This window comes from Culex pipiens, chromosome 3 (genome assembly GCF_016801865.2).
Source record: "Culex pipiens pallens isolate TS chromosome 3, TS_CPP_V2, whole genome shotgun sequence".
NCBI lineage: Eukaryota > Metazoa > Arthropoda > Insecta > Diptera > Culicidae > Culex > Culex pipiens.
In genome coordinates, this window is record NC_068939.1 from 172,754,297 (window position 1) to 172,769,542 (window position 15,246).

At 39.8% G+C, this 15,246-nt stretch overlaps 3 protein-coding genes across 3 annotated transcripts in view; 1 reads left to right on the forward strand and 2 right to left on the reverse strand.

Moving 5' to 3' along the window:
* Window positions 1–221: 221 nt before the first annotated feature.
* On the reverse strand, window positions 222–5,120 carry LOC120423855 (NADH-ubiquinone oxidoreductase subunit 8). Its single transcript, XM_039587809.2, has 3 exons — window positions 4,926–5,120; window positions 4,418–4,863; window positions 222–522 (listed from the first exon to the last, which is right to left on the reverse strand). Exons 1-3 carry the CDS (start codon window positions 4,960–4,962, stop codon window positions 361–363), a joined length of 645 nt encoding a protein of 214 aa, XP_039443743.1. The 5' UTR covers window positions 4,963–5,120; the 3' UTR covers window positions 222–360.
* Window positions 5,121–5,253: 133 nt separating this feature from the next.
* Window positions 5,254–6,272, reverse strand: LOC120423847 (calcyclin-binding protein). Its single transcript, XM_039587797.2, has 2 exons — window positions 6,113–6,272; window positions 5,254–6,047 (listed from the first exon to the last, which is right to left on the reverse strand). Exons 1-2 carry the CDS (start codon window positions 6,134–6,136, stop codon window positions 5,370–5,372), a joined length of 702 nt encoding a protein of 233 aa, XP_039443731.1. The 5' UTR covers window positions 6,137–6,272; the 3' UTR covers window positions 5,254–5,369.
* Window positions 6,273–14,011: 7,739 nt separating this feature from the next.
* LOC120424079 (dual specificity protein phosphatase MPK-4) overlaps window positions 14,012–15,246 on the forward strand; it is a 30,860-nt gene continuing 29,625 nt past the window's right edge. Inside the window, exon 1 of the mRNA XM_039588096.2 lies at window positions 14,012–14,376. The gene's annotated coding sequence lies outside the window, so the exon portion shown is untranslated. The remainder of the gene's footprint in view (window positions 14,377–15,246) is intronic.

Below are 15,246 nucleotides of genomic sequence, written 5' to 3' on the forward strand. Positions count from 1 at the left end.
CCATTTTTGTATCCTTTGGTTAAGCGTGCAACCAGTGTTTGTCCAAACAGGGTTGCCAGTTTCAAGACAGAAATTGTGTTTTGGTAGCCGACCACAGACTTTAGTGAAAGACGTGTTTTCTGGTTTCATTTATTTGCATGAAAAAGTAGAAAATAATTTTACTGCGAAAAAAGAAAGAACAAGCAATAAAAGAAAGTCCATCTTACATAAAAACACATCAATTTCGGTTCGCGCTGTTAGGCAAACATTTATTTCAAGTGGAGTGTCGCCTAACCAGCACGCACTCCATAACTCTTATTTTTTGAAATTTTACAATTTGTTTTGCTATAAATCAGCTCCATCATCATCAGCAATCGAACTTTAGCGGTACAGATAGTCGGCGTTAATGTTGGACGCGATCTCCGACTCCCACTTGTCGCCGTTGCTGAGCAGCTTCTCCTTGTTGTACAGCAGCTCCTCGTGCGTCTCGGTCGAGAACTCAAAGTTGGGCCCCTCGACGATGGCGTCGACCGGACAGGCTTCCTGCGGGGCGGAAAGAAGATGGTAGAATTTAGTATGACATTAGACTAGGGGAAAGTTCATGAAATCATGATTAATTGTCGCAATTAATTAAAGTATTTCTGGAAAACAATTCAAGCAACGAAACATAATTGATAGATTTTTTTTTAAAGAAACTCAACCCTCTTTTCAGATTGAACTATAACATTCGAATTATATAAACCATGAAGAGATACCCCAAAAATTTCAAGAACTTTTTCTCGTCGTTATTTTATAATGCCTAATAATGTTGCATTTCACATCCAGATGATATATCAATAAATTAAATGTATTTACATTCAAATTCTTAAAAATCGATAAGTTTTAAAACATTAATGAATTTTGAAATGAGTTTGTTCTTTCCTTCCTCCAAATTATTTAGAAGAAGTTTAACGTGTAGACTTTTATCATTGCCATGATTTTTCATTCAAAGATATAAATTGTCCGTTGCTATCAATATTTTGACAAAATTCCTTCAACAAGTTGTTCAGAATAGTACCGTACATGCGTTGATATTTTTTAGTAACGATTATCCCATTCCTTGTAAAGTTATGGAAATCATCATTAATCATTACGTCAATGATTGTAGCACAAAATTATATAAATTTTGAAACACATTTGAATTAGATCAATAATTCCTTCAGTGGCTTCAAGAAGGCAACAACCGGCACATGCTGATTCATTTTGGTGTAGAAATTCGATAAATTGAATTTAATTCATAATATTTTAGAGTGATGATCAATTTTCTTCGAAAATGATCAACGGCTTCACCTTAAATACTTACCTAATACCTAATACCTACCCATTAATGCTACCTAATAGCAAAAACTGAAAAAAAAATATTCAAGAAATAAATAAAGAAATTATTTTTTGATCAGAAAACAAAACGGATCGAAAGGCCGAATGTCACTAGAGATAGAATATTCAGAAAACGCAGTTTTTGTTGAAAGTTTAGTAAACAAACAGCTTTGCATATGAAAAAAGTATGGCAATATTACAAATATGCATGTAGACTGATTTTATGTAACACATTCTAGACTTCTAGCAAAGCATCATTGCTGGGCCAAAGACGAAGTGTGAACAAGCAATCCATTTTGCTCATGTCAGTTAATGTTTACATTAGAAAAGAGCAGGATAGACTGTTTGTTTACACTTCTTGACCCATTTTAATTGTTCAGCTTGAATTACAGATTATTTTTACAGAAGAAAAATGCCGGGTTTTGGACCAATTCAAAAATCCTGATTTGTAAGATAAACGAGCTATCACAGACTAAACTTTGGTGATTAACAACATCCAGAGTTTTTTTTTTTTTTGATAAGGACCTATAAACTATTGTTTTTCATATGTTTATAGGACCTATTCAAAAAAAAACTCTAGATATGATGTTTTAAGCTTTGCTTATTAAACATTCATATTTTGTTCCAATTGCCTCAACAATCAAGCCTTCGAACACCTAGTTTCGAGTAGGAATCTCGCAATCGAGAACGCCAAGGCAATGCTGTAGAGCGAATAATTTGATTTGATTTTTGATTTTGTTCCAAAAAATTATGCAGTTATTTTTAAACTATTTTTTGCTTGAAATGATTGAAAAGAACTTTGTTTTGCATCCTTTGTAGAGACTAGTAGATTTTTTTTCTTCAAAAAACAATATTCAAATGATTTGTAAAGACCTTTTTCCCTAGGGCCCAATACGCCCAAAGACCTTTTTCCCTAGGGCCCAATACGCAGAAAAGGGAAAGGAAAGGGGTCAAGAAACAGCTTAACGAACAGCAGAACAAAGAGAGGAACGATTTCTAGGCGCTTTTCTTCACTTTCTCTGTGCTTACTTTACATTATAAATAAAATGGGAAATACATAATTTTTTATTTATTTTTCAAACTCATTTTAGTTTGGTTTTTAAAATTTAAAAATTGAATTCGTAACATCCGTTTTAAAATTTAAATCATTTGTAAAACTTTTTTGGGAAGTTTTTTAAAACTCGGGTTGAATTTAAATATTTTTTCGCTTATATTTTGTTGTGGAATGCTTATGAAATTATTAGGATAACATTTTGTAGCAGTTTTATTGTTATTGCAGTTATTTAAAAAAAACCATTAACTTCTTTCATTCCATTTTCAAAATTCTAATAATTTGTCTATGGTAACGAAGGTTGTTGATTATTTTCCAAAGATACGAACACAAATAAACCAATATTTCGATGCCTATGTGCTCTCTTATGCTAATTTGATAGAAATACCAGCAAGCTTAGAACAAAAGAGAGCACAGAGGCATCGATTTGTTTAAGTTTTGCACTGCAGCTGTTATTCGCTCGTATTCTAAAGGCCTCCGAGATAATCGCCAAAATCTCTTACTTCTTGATAGGTGCACTATAAGAAAATCAATTGTAAAATTTTGAAAATGAAATTACTGTGAAGGTGACGACTTCCATCATTATCATGATTTTGAGTTCAACGATATAAATTTTGCTTCGTTTGCTAAAATTACGGATAGTCCGCTCCACGTGTTGATACTTTTCGGTACAAATTTTCCTTTCCTTGCAAAGTTATGAAAATCACCATTAATCAATTATTGTCAGCCAGGAAGCCAATGATTACTTTAGAAAATTATATAATTTTTGAGACACGTTTGGAATATTGGATCTCAATTCCTTCAGTGCCTTCAAGAAGAGAACAACCGCCATATGCTGATTCATTTTGGTGCGAAAATTCGTAAAACTAAACTAAATACCGAGCATTATGTTGTGACTTTGTTCCTTTAGTTGATCTACTTGTGCCATAAAGCACTAGTACACTTTTTCTCAACATTGATTCATTTAGCTGTTTGAAGGTTATAAATTAGCTATGGGTACTAACTGCTCTTTCACGTGAAAAAACAACAATTTCTTGGGTTAGTTAGCAACAGTTCCTATCAGCCGCACGACCTCCAGCACTTTAATTTGCCTTTTCCTAAAAAACATACTGAATTTTCATTGTTTATTAGTAAAGAGTGAAGGTATTAGTAAAGGTAAAATATCACTAGCTTTTTCTTATTTTTTGCTGAAATCCGATATCAGAGGCCAAAAACTGAACAGTTTGAGATTTTCAAGTTATTTGAAGCACTCCAAAATGGAGCCTAACATTTCAAAAGGGCACATAACTTTTGTAAACAATAGTGTATCCCTTTCACTCGAATGACAGTTTACATAAGGTGTGAAAGGGACATACTCTTGTCTAAAAAAGTTATGTGCCCCAATGAAATGGCAAGCACGAAATGTGCAATTTGTTAGTTTACTTTGGATCAAATGTATTTTTCCGGATAGTTACTTCCTTGACTTGATATATAGTCCACACTGACAAGTTGCCGTATCCAATAAAACAACAAATACATATTACAAATAAAGATTCGTGATCGCTCTGACTTTTTCTCATAGCTTCATAAATTACAATTAAAAATCGATATTTTGACTTTTTGCAACAGCTCCCAACATCCATATACTCCCATAAAGGCAAAACAATGAAATTTCAAAATTCAAAATTGAGACAAAAAACAATACCGTCTTGTCTTTATAGGACAAAAGTGGACGGTGTTAAAATGATGTAATAGAATAGTCGAACATTTATGAGAAAAACTGCGATCGTCTAAAAAGTTCAAACCGAAAAAAAAATTAAGGCTGACAAAAAAGTTATTGGGATTTTAAAAATATCAATATTCTAGAGTAATTTGCTAAAGCTATTAGAAAAAGTCAAACTAATTAAGGTTTTTAATGGTACATTTTGAAGTTTTACGAAAGCTTGCACTTTGTCGTAAAAAAGAACTTAACATCTTTTTATCTGTGTTTTTATTGTGTGACCGATTGCACGGAAAGGACGAACCCGGCGAAAAAAGCTCCGCCACACTCACCTGACAAAATCCGCAGTAGATGCACTTGGTCATGTCGATGTCGTACCGGGTCGTCCGGCGGCTTCCATCGGTGCGCTCCTCCGCCTCGATCGTGATGGCCTGCGCCGGACAGATGGCCTCGCACAGTTTGCACGCGATGCAGCGCTCCTCACCGGACGGATACCGGCGGAGGGCGTGCTCGCCCCGGAAGCGTGGACTCAGCGGTCCCTTCTCGAACGGGTAGTTGATGGTGGCCGGCTCCTTGAAGATGTGCGCCAACGTTACGGCCGCTCCCCGGAACAGCTCCGTCCAGAAGATGGTCTGGGCGGCGCGGTCCGTAATGTCCGCCATCTCCATGCTCGGGTCCTGGTTGTTTACATAATAGTACTGTTCCGGCTTGATCGAGGCGTACGTGCGGGTGGTCATCGCGGACGTCGTCGGTGCCGCACGGAACGCGACACGGCTCGCTGGAACGAGGGAAAAAAGGAAGTTAAAACTTGTTCCACTGGATTCACACGAGGGTACGCACTGTGTCTGGCGAGGGAGAAAATCCTTACGGCCGACATTTCGTTCGGATTCGCGGACTTTGGGGCGCAAAAAGGGTGAGAAAATCGGATTTTCCGTAGCACCGAGCTGAAAAGTGCGACGATTCTTCCTGGCACCAGTATTTTGACAGATTACGTAAATGATTGGTAACCGTTGTTTTGACAGCGCAAGGGATGGCTCACACGCTGAGGAAAGGTTGCTCATAATTGGGTTTAGATTGTAGAACTACTCAAAATTGGGTCGTTGGTTCGGTATTGATTTTGCTTTGTTCAAACTTGGAAAACGATATTGAAATAAAAGTCAATAAAATGTTCAGCTTACAAAGTGTTATATTTTTAATCAGTACAGTAAATTACAACGCTGGGAATTAAGTTCGCGATTAAGTTGAATATTTAAATGCTCATCTCCCCTTAAACCCCGGCCAGCCTCATTCCGACATGGCCCCACCATCGAGTAAGTTCGTCTTGTTCTGCGACTGATGCCAGGCCTTGTTGATCATCCGCTTGGTCTCCGAGTCCCCGGAGTCGTACAGCTGCTGCATCACCTTCATCAGGCCGGCCTGCGGATCCGCCGAGTCATCCTTCAGCGCAATCCGTTCGTCCTTGATCTCCTGCAGCCGCTTAGCCGTGACCGTCAGGTGAGCCCACTTTTGACCCTGCGAAGCCTTGGCCAGATAAATCGCCACCATGTCCGACTTGAGCTTGCGGTAGCTCTTCTCCGGGTCGATCGGGAACAGCAGGTGATTCACCACGAACGTAAAGTCCTTGTTGTTCAGGTTGTTGATCAGCAGGTTGAACGAATTGGCCGTAAATTCCGCGTTCACGCTCTCCTCCGGCACGTGCTGGACATCCTTCACCGTGACGAAGATCTTGATAAACTTGTCACTCTGATCCCAGGCATACTCCTTCAGCTCCACGCGGTACCGCTTGCAATCGCCGGCCACCGGTGCCGGAGGTTTTGTGGTTGTGGCGGAAGCTTCCTGTTTTTGTTTGCACGCAAGCAGGTCCGTTTCCAGCTTGCGAATGTCGATCGACAGCAGTTGTTGGACCTTGGATCGTTTGGCCTGTGCGGCCAGATTCCGGAGCTCCTCCAGGTCGAGTTGAAGCTGAAAATGGGGTTTAAAACTTGGTAAATTTATATTGCTTTTTCCACATCTAATCATCAAATTACATTGTCAATGTTTGCCTGCGACATTGTTCTGCACTTTGTAATACTGAAATCCCTTATACAAACTATATTTCTCTTGAAATTTTGTAAAATTTAACGAATTAACTGGAAAACGCCTTTTTGTGTACAACTTCAACAACAGAGTGATCTCGAAATATCGCGATATGTCAAATCATGCTCAGTTCCAGAATATTCTTGGAGGAACACCTTCTTTCACTATGCAATTACAACTTTTTTTTGCAAGTTTTCCATTTTTGGAAAACTAACATTTTTTTCAAATTAATATTGGTGTATTTTACATGACATTTGGTTTAGCAATAAAATAGCATGAAAATAATAAAAGGGATAAAAGCTGATTAAAAGTAATAAAAGTGGATTCAAAAACACATAAAAACAAAAATTGGCCCATTTCATGGTACATTCTACAAAACCAAAAAAAAAAAAACTCTAGCAAAGACCAAACTGTTAAACGTTGAAAGTCAGTGTATCCCGCTCACTCTAAAAGACGTTGTCGTAAATAACCAGAGCAGCCACAATGTAAATTTACGGAAAGAACGCCATATCTAGAGTTTTTTTTTCAGGGGTCCAATAAAGAAAATTTTCAATTTCTGCTTTTTGGGTGTTTTTAAAACCGCGTTGAGTATTCAAAAACACCCAAAAATTTTGTTTATTGGACCATTTCATAAAATAAAATAAACTCCAGATATTTAAAAAAACAACGCTCTAGAAACAGTCAAGAAACGAAGTTGACTTTATAGCTGTCGGCCACCATTGCTAGTACCAACCACTAGTGTCTTCCTTTTTAACTACAAGGACTTCGCCGCCTTGGGCTCCTAAGTGTATGAAAGTATGGCACGGAGCGACGGCGCCGAATACCCATATTTACACAAAGAATTTTAGAGCGCCCACCGTGGGATTCGAACCGGCGACCTCTCGATTGTGAGTCCAGTGCGCGGTCCGATTGATCCACACGGACAGAACAGTCAAGAAAAGGACAACGACAAAAAAATACAGAATCTTGTATTGTCAAAAAATGAAAGGGTGGAAACAAAATTTAACAGAGGATAAAAAAAAACGAAGTTGACTTTATACAAGGGGGTTGACACTCGATCATTCTGGAATAATTCTGGGTTAATTCTGGAATGAACGGAATGACGATGATGATTCTAGCAAAAATGATCAAGTGCGGGTAAGAGTGTAACTGTCATAATATTTATCTTTTCAAACCAAAACATGTTGCGGTGCTCTGCAGCATTGGGTAGGACCTGGTAGGACAACAGAACCGGCGGTTGTTCTGTACTATTATTATTGATGCCGGAGACATCCAGAGCGACGGCCGGATTGGCCTTCACTTGAATCTGACCGAGCTGCACAATCCAGGTGTTGGCCATAAGACTGAAATTGCTCAGTGGTTGTTGAGTGGATTTTTTAAAACTAACTTTCAATTTCTGATTTCCCTGGACAGCATCTACGTGGACCAGCTGCGTACCGGCGAGGCCAACGTGCTAGTTATTCCGGTGGAAGTTGAGCCAGCGCATCCAAGAGCAGACTTGGAAGCGGAGCTGAACCTGTTGAGGGACTTGTTTGGGCCGTTGATAGTGAAGGAAGCGACTGAGCTGTGGTGGCGGAGATTCCTAGGACGAGCCGGATGAGGAGTTTGCGAGGAGGCTGATGCCGACGGGCAGGCCTTTTTCGATGAAATGAAGATTAACGAGAAAGATGAGCGGGAGATGTTTCAAAACAAGTGGGATATTTTTGTGAGATATGAGTTCAAATAATGGAATAATTAAAGTATTTTTTTGGAACCTTTAGGAACGGCGTCAAGACGTGCATGCCGGCCGAGTTCGTCATGGACAAAATCACCGAAAAGCAAACGGTGAGCCTTATTCAAACTGGCTGTCATCATGAAGGCCATTATTCTGCCGCTGCGCGAGTCTGGCGATTGAACGATCCGCGAGGCCATCATCTTAGGCAGCACCTTCAGCTCGAAGAACATCCCGGTACTGAACACCTCAGACAGTAACTTCGTGGACCAGTTACGCAATGGCGAGGTCAACGTGCTGGTCGTTTCGGTGGAGATTGATTCTGCCATCGTGTTGGGCCACACCGCTCTCGTCGTTCTGTTTAACATAACCGACAGATTTTCTGTCCCATACTGCGCGCACTCGGAGTGGTCAGTTGGGGGCCACCGACGATGACCACCGAAAGAAAGCAAAAATTTACAGCCTGACCATCTGGAGTCTGGACGTCGATGCCATGTACCCCAACATAATTCTTACAAACCAACTTTAACCCTCTTCCATGATCTCCGAAACGCCGCGTACTTAAAAAAAACCTGAGGCACGGAGAAATGCACTCTTTGTCCAGCAACGAGTTCTAGCATCCAGCAACAAATCGTCCGCGGCGGACTTCCGAGCGATTTCCGTGCGCGGTCCGTACCTGGGGATGATCATGGCAATTGAAAAGAATCGAACTGAAGCGGCGTCGGGAGCAGCTGATCAAGATTTTCCAGAGTTCAGTGTTTGAGGTGTTCCTTCTGGGATTGACGATTACTGATTGACGAAAGAGCCACAACATAGCGGACAGTGTAATGTAATTTGATGATATTGTGAAATAAAGTTTAATTAAATTGAGTTGGTTTAATTTTAACCAACTCGGTGACGTAACCGCATCGACATTGTAAGTTGTAGATGGTGTTGCTGGAGCGGAACCTACGGAAGCGATTTCTGGAGCATGTGTTCCAGCTGGGGACTCAACGGACATTTATATTCGACTCGCTCAAGGCCATCCCAGTCCACTCGGCTAGCCGACTGTAGGGTTGTGTTACCATTCTGATCAACAACGATCTCCTGGAAATCTCGTCGGATGACGAACTCGATGTTTTTATTCACAACTTCCTGGTCACGCACGCCGTGATCCGAAAGAATACGTCGGAGAAGTGGACTTTGCAAGTGGTCATCAAGTACCACCAGGAAGGCTGGCACGAATCTTCTGCGATGATCGCTAAACCCGAAGCGGCTGATTTGGTCTTTGCGATTTCGAAGGATGTCTGGATGAACACGTCGTGGTTCCGGAAGTCCAAGCGCAAGCGCATTCTCAAGCAGCTGCACCACTCGCATCTCGGGATCGTGCGCATGAAGTCTTTTGCGCGTTGTTATATAGCCGGTTCGATGATTATACTCATTCCAGAGCCGGTTCCGGAGCGTTTCCTGCTAAAAAAAAGTCAAACCATTGCTGCGGGCGGATGAAAATGTTTTGGCTGCAACTGAAAATTGGTCGCTTCCAACGCGCACCAGGCACCTGGAGTGGACCTGGCGGAATTTGCCGGTGGAAGAGTACGTAAACAACAAGCTTGTGACGAGCTGGGTGGAGGAGGTATAAACAGCCACTATCGCAGCCATCACGACGTTCTTCTCCACCAGGAGACGGTCGCGGCGGAAGACGTCTCGTGGTGAACCAATCCGTCAAGGACCACCCGCGACACGAGGTAGCTGTACTCCGGGACTTCGAAACGGAGATGCGCCCGCTGGCTCCGGCGAGGAAACCCCCCCGCTGATCAACGGCAAGACCGGCAAGAATTTGATCGCGTACACTGTTGTACTGTTTGTTGATGCATTCCCGGACGCGGAATCCGATCGAGCCGCATGATGCGCGCAACACGACCATCACGTGTCGACGGAGGTCCTCGACGGACCGGTTCACCACGAGACAGACCTTTACAAGGTGGCGACCGCGACAACCTCTTCGATCCTGCTCGTCACTGGATTTTGTTTCCAAACATAATCCTCCACCGGCAAACTTGCTTCTGGAACATGAGGCGGAAACACCTCCGGAAGGGCCTCCGCTTGCCGCAAACGACAACGGAACGGATCGTTCGAGTTTAATTTTCAATGTTTATGTTTACTTTTTCCTTCATGAAAGTGACAGACACAGATCGCTAACACGCGAAAACAAAATTAAGTAGAATCGGAATAATTATGTTTATGCCAGCATCATTCCAGAATAATTCTGGAATGAACAGAATGATTCGAATGAAAATATTTGATGTGTCAACCCCCTTGACTTTATAGCTGTCGGCCACCACCAACCACTAGTGTCTTCCTTTTTATCTACAAGGACTTCGCCGCCCTGGGCTCCTAAGTGTATGAAAGTATGGCACGGAGCGACGGCGCCGAATACCCATATTTACACTTAGAATTTTAGAGCACACAGAGGATAAAGCAGTAACAATAATCATTTCTGGCCAAAAAAAATAGTCAAAAAGTTAATAATTGGGTCGTGATGTTGTATTAAATTTTAACATAAAAGTAAGTAAATCTTTCCCAGTTCCTGAGGGGAACACCCTTGAAGAGTATCGGGGCCGGCATTTACAAAGCGGATTCAGTGGCAGTTTCATTCTCAACTTAATGTTAACATGTTAAGGTTAATGTTAACATTCCATAGGTCGCCTCCCTAAGGTGTCGTGATAAGGTCCAGTTTGTGACGATACACTACCTTCCCTTTACTAAGCAATCGATTCCAGAAGGGAAAAGATCACCAGTTGTGTTGGTCCGAGCCGGGATTTGAACCCCGATCTACCGGGTTTTTTAACAATTTTAACATACAACGATAAAAAAAATGCCAATAAACCATCTATGACGAGATCTATGATTACTTTTTTATGTTAATGCAAAAAATAAATCGACAATTTGACATATTGCGACGAATCAACTATACTGCCCCTGATCGCATAAATGTCCCATATGCATTTTCATCGCTTTTGAGTAATTGATGCATTTTGGTTCAAAATCGTGTGCTCTTTCAGAAAAGCCTACAACATCCAGTATTTTTTTCTAGAAATCAGGAGGAAATCCAGTTTTATTCGCGTAAACCCAGCACGTAGCCTTATGTGTGGGACAAACTTCAAATGCGTTTTTCTCAGCATGCTGGTTTTGTATATGGGACATTTATGCGAACATGGGCAGTATAGTCCCCTTGGAACGAGATGTCAAGCAAGATACTTTCTGTCAAGAAAAACTGCGATCCATATTTTTGAAAATTAATTTTAAACTTCTTGTTTACGTACAATCAGGGATGGAATAATCGCAAAAAAACAATTTCGCTTGCGAACATTCTTCACCCGCGAAAGAGAGAGGAGGCAAATCACGCAAAAGAAAATCGCTCCCGAAATTCTCCAAGAAAATCAATCTGCTGATGATTTTTTTCTGAATTTCCTTGTCAGCACCACTTAATAATAGTTATTTCACCTTGTTTACACACATTGCCCATCTACAAAATGTGATAGGTCATTTTTCGACGTGTGGCGTTACACTTGCAAGTCTCGGGTGAGTTTTCAAAAAGCCGTAAGAGCCACCGTGTCCCCTGACACTAATTTTCGTTTTTCTCGAAAATGAAACAAAATTTCATTTATTTTTAGTTTGGGGCACTTGAAGGACGTGTAGATGACCAATCTCGAGTATTTTTGATATTGGTTTTTAGTAAGTAGGTCGAATACCAACGCAAAAAGGACTTTGTTTACCAATGGCTCTTACGGCTTTTTGAAAACTAATCCGAGAAGTGTAGTAGTGAATTGGATATTCCACCGAATAATCAAGATGATGATTTTTGAGATTATTTTACCGATCTTTCGTGCATGAGAAAGGAGAGCCATGCTCCTTTCGGATTTTTTTTTACTTGATGAACGTCCAGAGATTTTCTTTTGATGATGATTATTCCATCGCTGCGTACAATGTGTCATGGTGTCATTGTTTTCGGAAGCTTAATCGTTGTGTCTATTTAAGTAAGTAATCTTAACTAAATTTTAGAACCTAATTCATAAATTTACACTGAAAGAAAGGCTCACAGCTATATCACATGTTTCACACGTGAATCCGCCCCATACGACTTCACATGTGAATGTCATGTGCAAATCACTTCGAAAAATCTCATCGCGCGACACGGTAAATTCAAAAGCAAAACACGTTAACTTCACGTGACGACGCACATGAATTTGCAATGCTTTTCTTATTAATGTTAAATGATTTTGTAGTATAAATCGAATAGATTTCCAATGGTTTTCATTTGTGTAAAAAAATGAGAGGTTGCTTCTTTTTTTATGAATTTATTTCTTGGTTTGAATCATAATCAAAATTTATTCATATAAAAAAAAAAATTGAAAACATGTACAAAAATCACTAATTTCACTTCACTGTTACGCTCGTGGTTACGCTGCGTTGATGAATTTTGATCAGGTTCCGACCGAGTTTCGATTATCTACCACGAAGTTTTTGCACGCACTGCCGGACCGGAGAATCACAACGACCAGGTCGTTCGGGAACGGGTTTGAGCTGGCCGATCAAAAGTGCACCGAGACGACCAAGTACTGCTCGGTCCGGTAGCTGGTGAATCCGTAGCCCGCCCTGGATATCCATGATGCATCTCGAAAGACCTTTTTTCAGGACTAACAGTTCCGAATCTGGAGCAGATTCCGAAGACAAAACCTGACCTTCTGGAAAAAATAAAAACGCATTAATTTCAAACAGATTAATTCTTTCTCTAAATTATACGTACCACCAGCTCAAAATATTAAAAGGAAATTTGTTGGCTAAACGATCATTTCTATCCGAAACGATCCAAAAAGCAAATTTTCCACCACCATCATCCGTGGCCATCTTACTAATGAAGATTTTTTCGTCCGACGCATTTCAAAACCAAAACCATTCCAATCTAACGTGTTTTTCACTTCAACATCAAAGGAAATGTCTAATGGGGCAAATCGATGAGAAATTCATTTGAATTAGAAGTGAACTTCATGTGAATAAAGAGTGGAAGGTTTCTCGCTAACGATCAGCTGGTTTCAAATTATTTTCACATCCATTTGAAATGTAAAACACGTGAAGGCCAATGGAAAAACACGTGAAAGTATCGTGTTGATCTTTTGAGACACTCACGTGAAAAAAACACTTGAGTTTGCTATGCTGGTTTCTTTCAGTGTAGAGAATCAAAATATTCATATCCAAAATTTTAAAAATCAGCAACTCTGGAGACTTTTTTGAAAAGGTCCAATAAACAAAATTTTCAGTTTTTGCTTTTTAAGTGTTTTTTAACACCCCTGACTCAAGGCGGTTTCAAAAACACCCAAAAGGCAAAAACTGGAAATTTGGTTTATTGAACCATTTAAAAAAAAACTCCAGGACTCAAAAAAAAATCAAATCTGAAAATAAAAAAAATAGAAATTTAAAACACAAATATTCAAAAATAAAAATATTACAAATTCAAACATAAAAAATTAACAAATGACAAAAATTATGTGATAAAATTAAAAAAAAATTAAAGGCAGTGGAAACGTTAAAAAATTCAGAAATAAAAAATTTATGGTTTGATAATGTTGAAGTCATAACAAATTAAACATCCAAAAATTCAAAAATCTAGGGATTTGAAAATTTAAATACAGATAAACTACTAAAAGGTACTCTATTGTCCGAAATCCTAACGGCATTTGAACATTCAAGAATTTGATTTGAGAATTAACAGAATTAAAGAATAATTATTCATTATTATTATTATCATTGTTGAAGAATTTAAGAACTTAAGAATTTCAGGAGAAATTCTTTTGAGTGTAATTGAACTGAAAAGTTCGCATGAAAAAGACGATTCAGAAATGTCTTTAAAACATTTCCAGAGTTTTTCTTTGAAAAGGGTCATTAAACAAAATTTTATTTTTTTGCTTTTTCGGTGTTTTATAACCACCTTGAGTCTAGGTTATTCAAAAACATCCATAAAGCAATAATTGAATTAAAAAAGTTGTACCTCCGACTCTCCCGAAAGAAGGTGTGCCTCATTCGACAGTTCAAATTCCGCGCCCAAACCACCCACCCGTCCAACGTGGGCTTTGTTTACAAAAACAACATCCACGCCGTGCGGCGGCCTTTGATAAGAGGTTTTCCACCCCAGCCGACGAAGGGCGCCACCGACCCGTGAAAATTCAGAGAGTCAGAGAGAGAGAAAGAGTGATTCGAGAGCTAAATAAAGTTGAGCGATTTTTCCAAGTGCGTGGTGTAAACAAACATTAGTCACTATTCTAGACAAGAGTTGTTAGTGTGCTGCTGCTGTGCAAATTTAGTTTGATTGGGCTCGTTTAAGCGTGTGTAAAATAAGGATTTTCCGTTTCCAGTGCCAAATTCTGGTTTCCGAAAGTGGGCTTCCGGTGTGTGGTATTGTGAGTTTAAAGGAAAACGTGTGCAATTTTCGCGAATCGCGGCGACAACACTAAAACACGATTGGAAAAGGTAAATCGATTTTTCACCTCCTAGCCCGAAGCTTTTTGTATTGCTGAAATTAAAAATAACCTAGACGCGATGTTTTATGTATGGAATATGCGCCTGAAAATAGGCTTCACGTTATGGTTCCCCCCCACAAAAATGTCGATAGCATATGACTTGGCTTGGCGGTGGAAACCTCCTTCAAGGTTCATGTTCCGATAAGAGACATTCCACGAGCTCACCCATTTATCAGAATAATAATTAATGGGTTTTCATGATTTCGGCACAGTGATAAGTTTCTACTTTTCTAAGGAAAAAGGCTTTGCTTTGACATTTTTTTTCCGCTTCCTGTTTTGGGTGATTATTAGGCACACACACACACCGGATGTCAGACAGGAGAAGCGGAAAAGGAAGGCACAGAGCATAACACAGCGTAACAAAAAATTTTTTTTTGTTATTAGCAGGACGATTCAAAAAACTCCCCGAGGGATCGGCTTCCTGAACACAATGCAACCTGGCCCATGTCTTAATTGTTACCCTAGCTCGAGATATTCAATGCAGAAGTTTTGCATATGAATCACCCCCCGTCGAAAAAATATTTTTTATTTTGTTTTCACTGTAACTTAAGTTCTATTAGGTCTTTTTAGATGCTTCTGGTGTCATTGGACGGAAAATTGTTAGAAAAACCCAAAATATGGTCCCGTTGGTCGGTTACCGTAACCGGTTCCGGTGGAAATCCGGATTATTGGCCAAAATTGTGCGAAATCTTCAAAATTTTTAAATTTGTTGCTCTTTATGCGAATAAAACATACTATTGCTTCAAACAATCAATACAAACTCAAAAAATGGTTTGTCCAAGCATATCCGAAGGTGTTTAATCGAAAATGTGGCCATTGA

Excerpts from the sequence above, each read along its gene's own strand:
- LOC120423855 (XM_039587809.2), bottom strand. The coding sequence starts at position 4,962 with ATGTCGGCCGTAAGGATTTTCTCCCTCGCCAGACACA. Across the intron at positions 4,864-4,925 it reads TTTCTCCCTCGCCAGACACA|CGAGCCGTGTCGCGTTCCGT; the intron begins GTGCGTACCCTC and ends CCCTCGTTCCAG. Across the intron at positions 523-4,417 it reads TCTACTGCGGATTTTGTCAG|GAAGCCTGTCCGGTCGACGC; the intron begins GTGAGTGTGGCG and ends TCCGCCCCGCAG.
- LOC120423847 (XM_039587797.2), bottom strand. The coding sequence starts at position 6,136 with ATGTCGCAGGCAAACATTGACAAT. Across the intron at positions 6,048-6,112 it reads CGCAGGCAAACATTGACAAT|CTTCAACTCGACCTGGAGGA; the intron begins GTAATTTGATGA and ends CCCCATTTTCAG.